Raw genomic sequence first — 6,069 nt, forward strand, 5'->3', positions numbered from 1 at the left:
ACACCAAGCAACCGCTTTCATAGGGAATCTATGCGAAGCATCAATACCACAACTTTTTCAGCTTTCACAGGGAATCCCATGGTCCAGCTCACACCCATGCTAAGCACTCAGTCCATGCACCAGTCCTCAACCACCATAAATAACCGCACACTCAACCATGGATAGATCACTCCTTCCTCAACTCTCTCAACTGCAATGTCTTCCTTGGTTCTACCAAGCCCACCTAAGAAATTTTGGGATTTTCAACCCCCAAGGGGTCTAACCACCGATGTGCTTCTATGGCGACCTGTGTAGGCTTCGCAAGTCCCAAAGCATCTCCTACACCTATAGCCTACGCTTCTTCATGTGTGCCAACTACCAGTACGACAAGTCTCAACTTGGACCGTATGAGTACCCAATGGTATAGCGATATGGATCACTCATGTGACATTTTTCATACAATTTCATGCACTGTCTTACTAATCTCCCCTCTTGTTTCATTTGTCCAGCTTGCTCCACCTATCCGTGACTTCATGGAATGGTTAGATATGGAGCAAAATGAGCACCAGAAGCGGTAGGTCCATATGAGCATGCGGTGGAGAAGGGAAGCATACAAACGCTGGGAGTATGAAGACCAGTAGGAGAAACTACAGCTCAAGCGTCAGGAGAAGGATTGCCTGAGGAAGTGCAGCACATGAGCACCCTGTGGCTGAAGCTCGGGAAGAAGATAGGGAAAGAAAGCGGGAGAGGGCCCGTCACGCTAAGGCAGAGGGCCCCGATGCTCTGAGAAAGGGCAAATATCCTAGATGCATTCAGTAGAGAGCATCTATTGTAACCCGGTCTATTTTTATTCCCTAAGTCATGCTATTAAATAAGTCTTCGGGTGTACCATACATGCCAATGTTTGTTGTCGTCATCTCTTTATGGTTAAGGTCTATTCGTGCAGTGTTAGAAAACCCTATGTCCCATGTAGTGTTTATTAGCGTATGTAGCCTTTATGACAGGTTATATGATAATTGTGCTTCACAAATACTATTGTTCACTAAAAAAAATACTCACACAAATTTACATTAAGAGAATAAAGAAATATCAACAAAATTACGTCAAAACAAATTTACAGCAGCAGCACGCCGCTGCTGAGAAAAGAACATATATTGGCTAGTGCTGTTGTATGAGCTAATGAGCAAGACACAGACAACAACATGCAAGAGCGGTGATAAGACCATTAGCTTGTATTTAGCACTTGAGGTGCCGAATACGACACTGTGCATTGTATTCTGTACCTATATTCGGCATATCAGGTGCCGAATACTCTGAACACTGTCGTATTCGGCAGCTCAGGTGCCGAAAATGGTCAGACCCACCTTTTTCAGTGCCTTGCATAGTAAAATCAGATTTTCGGTGAACGAGGTGCCGAATACAAATGCTAAATTTGCAAATACACCAACATGCTGTCTATTTTCGCAAATACGGTGACATATGTTGTCTATTTTTGGATTTTTGCCGGATTCTCAGGGGTTGATTGGTTATCCATATGTGAGGCTTTTGGTCTAACGAGAATGCGTATAATTTAAAGGAGAAACATGTTTAGTTGTTTATATCTATTGTTCAAGCCTGGTTCAACGGATGTATAATGTATGTACGTCTTTAGTCTATCTTGCAACATGGCCTAGCAAATGTAGGTTCATGTAGGTGAGTCCACTTATCAGTGTCACGAAATCACCTTCATACGATCAACTAATCATAATCTCAACTCTTGTATCCGCTTATGTGGCCTCGTATTCTTTCAACCAAATAGAAATTCAGTTTAACTTGTTCAAATAGATACAACCAACAAAACACTCTTATTTTTAATATATATGATTCCGCTTAGCTTGCTTCCCCTTAGCCTGTATATACGATCCATGCAGGCAAGACCTTATACGGACAACCAATCACACCCTTAGGGTGTGTTTGGTTGCCCGCATGGGTTTTCGTAGAGCTGTAGCGTATATCATGGACGAGTAGAAGCAGGCTGAGCGGATGCAGTGACTCTGAAAAGAAGAGTATTTGGTTCTCTATATGGGCGGATGCAATGACCATATGAATGTGTTTGGTTGACTATATAAGCGGATGCAATTGTTGGGGAACGGGTTGGCTACGCTTGCCTAAAAATAAATTCTTTTACCGCATTCACCCATAAAACCATACAAATAAGAGATCATAGATCATTACCACTTGACGCGCAATGCAATAGAAGAAGAGTTGGAATAAACCGATCCAATATCATGCGTGTCAAACTCCTCAAGCAGCTTCTCGATCAAATCCACGACCAACCCTGCGCAGGTAGTCATGCTCCTCAACCAGCTTTGAGCTGGTGGTCACGCTCCTCAACCAGCTCCGAGTAGGTGGACATGCTTCTCGACTAGTTCCTCAACTAGTTCCGACCATGGGCACCATGTCCTCAACCAGCCTCGTGACAACGTAGAGGAAGTAGTCGATCACATCGATCACCTCACCAACCACGAATAGGAAGCCTCGACCATATCCTCAATCGTGATGAGGAAGTAGTCAAACCCGTCCTAGTGTCCTTGTCGCCGATCAGCATCGTGGCAATCGCAGCAGTGCCTTCACGATATCCACACATACATGGATGGAACATTGTATGCTTGTGTGCTAGCACCACGCATCCGACTAGGGTTTCGCAGGGAGTTCGAGAAGAGGTGGTGGCCAGAGTTTTGGTGGTGAAATCAACTCTTACACCAATGGCCCTTGCCTCCTCTTATATAAAGTACGTTAATGGGCTTGTAATCTCATTAAAGCTCATCATGACTTTAAACCCTAATAGACATTCAATCATATTAAATCTCATTCGCAGATCCAATCTGCATACGCGATCGCCTCTAGGGCATATTACCTATAGCAATGACCCTGCATCTGAGACTAACGAGTGGACCTATTACAACGCTATAGCAGATACAATGTATCCATCGGGTTAGGATCAAGAAAGAAGCTCGATTTGGATGTATCCACCGGACGAAACTCTAACTGTATAATTGCATCTACGGATACAGCATGGAACAGTACATACAAGCAATCAGACGATTTTTTTCGCAAAAATATACGTATGAACAGAGACATGATATCTTGATACGGACAAACAAACACATCCTTAAGCAGATCAGATATCAAATCAACCGACCAGGCGTTTCCCCATGTGACTGAATAACGTAGACTAAACTGAAGCATTTCATTTCGATACTTACCGTGTGTGTGTTTTGCACCCCGTTATCCATAATTTCGATGGTTGCAAAATTTTGTTATCCTACATATGAATTTATTTGTCTTTGCCGATCATGGAGGCAGCCCAAAATTTTGTTAGCCAAATTTTTGATAGGGGCACAAAGCCTTGCTCATCAGTCCTTCATCAGGGAACAGAAAAGCAAAGAAGATCACTGCCGCATAAAAGGGTTCTGAAGAGGAGATTTTCACTGTTTCCATCTTGGTTACCAAAAGCGATCAAGAAGCGTAAGACGACGAGCATATGCAGCTAATTATCGAAAACTACTCAAGTGGACATGAATCGATCAGCAGGTGAAATCTATCGTTCACGCCGGCCCTAGGAGGCTGACAGATTGACAATCATGACCACATCGCTGTAAAGCATAGGGCTTGGGATCGGAATACAGAAGAACCTAGCTAGCGCGTGCCATCCTTGTTCTGAATTCAGAACACATCGATAGAATAAGGCATTGCGTTCGGGTAGACGAGCCCTTGAAGAAGCTAGATGCTACAGATAAATGGAAAATGGTATCACATCAGAAGAAAAGAAAGAGACGGCAAATTAACACGTTACTCAAAACATGGAGTTTAAAAAGAGGCAAGCAAGAAGTATTAGATTTGCTTCAACAGATTCGATGAGTTCCCACACGCAGCACTAGTTTCCAGCAGATCAGCTTGTACACACACCACTAGCACTAGTACCAAAAGCAGAGAGAACACATCAAGAACAGGGACAGAAGGGTGGCATGCTTTCCGATCTGATCTGATCTCCTGTCCAGATGAGGCAGGCTAGCTAAGCTAGCTATCCGGTGTAGATGTGGACGTGGAGCGCGAGGGTGAGGATGGTGAAGGCGGCGAAGAAGATGAGGGTGTGGACGAAGATGGCCTTGCCGTTGGTGCGGAAGCCGCCGAAGTCGACGTGGCGGTGGGAGCCGGGGAGCTCGCACAGCAGCCCCGGCGAGAGCAGCACGAACAGCACCACCCCCACCACCACAGGCCCCCAGTCCGCCATCACCGACCGAGAGATAGATCAGGCCGCCGCCGACCCGATCCGAGCTGATCACAAGAACTCGCAGAGAGAGGAAGTGTGTGTGTGTGTGTGTTTGGGTGTGGATGTGGGGTGGGGAGGACTGAGGAGTGTGGTTTATGCTTGTAGAAAAAAGGGTAGGAGCGAGCGAGTGCGGCGGCAGATATCACAAACACGTTCGGCACGATTCGATGCCGATCGAGCGGTTCAGGCTAAGGCTAGGCCACCGCCCGCCGACGGACCGGGCGGTCCAGGTACCCAGCCCAGCCGGTATAGTAGAGGCGTAGCACTGGAGTCTGGAGATGACTAGGACACCATGTTCGCCCTGGTCCACCTGTCTGCCACTGTTAGCACGTACGTGGAAAACAAAGCTCGCGTGCGTGTCCTCGTGATTCTTCGCAAGCCCCTCCCTGATGACGACATCACTCCTTCGGATACATACAATGATCCTCCATTGAACTTTCAAGGTCCAATCACAAGAGCTCGCGCACGACAATTAAATTTAGAGGTGAGCTCGTTCCTAAGCAACTCTTTATATAATTTTGAGAATAGATTACTACCTAATGATTATGTATTGTTTAGGAATCATGGAGAGGATAAGGAAACACATAGAGGAAGGCTTGGAGGCGTGGAGGAGCAGCTAGGACGTCCAACAACAGCAGGAGGTCCAGTCCAACTCGAGTCCGAATCAGCCTCGGCCTCCAGGACCAGCGAGCAATAAAACGGACGCCCAGGACGCATCCGGACTTCGTTTTCGACGATTCACATATGGTTGGAAAGATAATTTCATAAGGAAACCAATGGCGTTGGTTTGAGGTCCAAATTCCTTCTGAGTCAACGGGAAACGTCGAAGCAAGTCAGCGTCCAGAATCTGTCCCGGTGCTGCGTCACCGTTTTTGGTCCGTTGGGCCATGTATCGTGTTGGAGTCCATTAGGGACGCGTCTAGGGGTCCTTGGCCGACCCTAATCCTTTATATACAGTAGCCGTCGCCCTAATTAGGGTTAGGTTTTGCTTAGATTATTCTGTCAAGAACAGTTTTGCCGTTTCGTCGGTTTGTAAGACCCCAACTCGTGAGATTAATCATTCATCTGCAATTTGGTTGCATTCTTCCTTGTTCTTGCTTGTGTTCTTCGATTCGCAGGCAAGGATTTTAGCCTTCTTGGCGAGGTCAACCGTGCAACGCCGGTTGATAACCAGAGGAGACGTGGTGCTGCGATTGCGGGGTTTCGGATCGTGTTGTTCGGAAGCCGGATCGACTTGTGTCTCGTTTCCACCAAATCGAGAGTTAACAGAACCTTTCGGAAGATCGGGAACCCTTGTTCATATTAAGTGGTATTCAGAGCTTCAGGTATACCGTCAGGTTCATATCTACCCTTAGTTTCGAGTGTTTTCGCCTTCGTTCCATAGTCCACTGCCATATCGTTTTTTTTTTCCTGTCCTACAACCCTTCCGCGCCTTTAGCTTTTGCATATTTCAGTTTCAGAGTTCGTCGTGTTGAGTTTGTGTCCTGGTCAAGGTCTTGTTGCTGGTTAGGTCGTGTTAGAGTCCAGTTCGTGTGTTTTCCCCCACCGTTTCCATCAAACCCTAGCCTCCGTCGCATATTTTCCCCACTTTCTTCCCGTTTTGTCCTCTAATTCAGAGTCGTTTCTCAAATCGGGCATAACTTTCGCATACAAACTCCGTTTTCAGAAAAGTCATAGAGTTTTTCGTATCGAAACAGCGTTTCGGATCCGTTCGTCCCCGCTTTGTCGGGTTCGGCGAAATCAGAATTCCCAAATTCGCCTCCGAAGTTTGAGTTTTC

General features: G+C 46.2%; 1 protein-coding gene across 1 annotated transcript; it reads right to left on the reverse strand.

The window, feature by feature from the left end:
- Positions 1-3,715: 3,715 nt before the first annotated feature.
- On the reverse strand, positions 3,716-4,475 carry LOC133918977 (uncharacterized). The gene has a single exon (XM_062363154.1). It carries the CDS (start codon positions 4,250-4,252, stop codon positions 4,043-4,045), a length of 210 nt encoding a protein of 69 aa, XP_062219138.1. The 5' UTR covers positions 4,253-4,475; the 3' UTR covers positions 3,716-4,042.
- Positions 4,476-6,069: the final 1,594 nt, after the last annotated feature.

This window comes from Phragmites australis, chromosome 5 (assembly GCF_958298935.1).
Source record: "Phragmites australis chromosome 5, lpPhrAust1.1, whole genome shotgun sequence".
NCBI lineage: Eukaryota > Viridiplantae > Streptophyta > Magnoliopsida > Poales > Poaceae > Phragmites > Phragmites australis.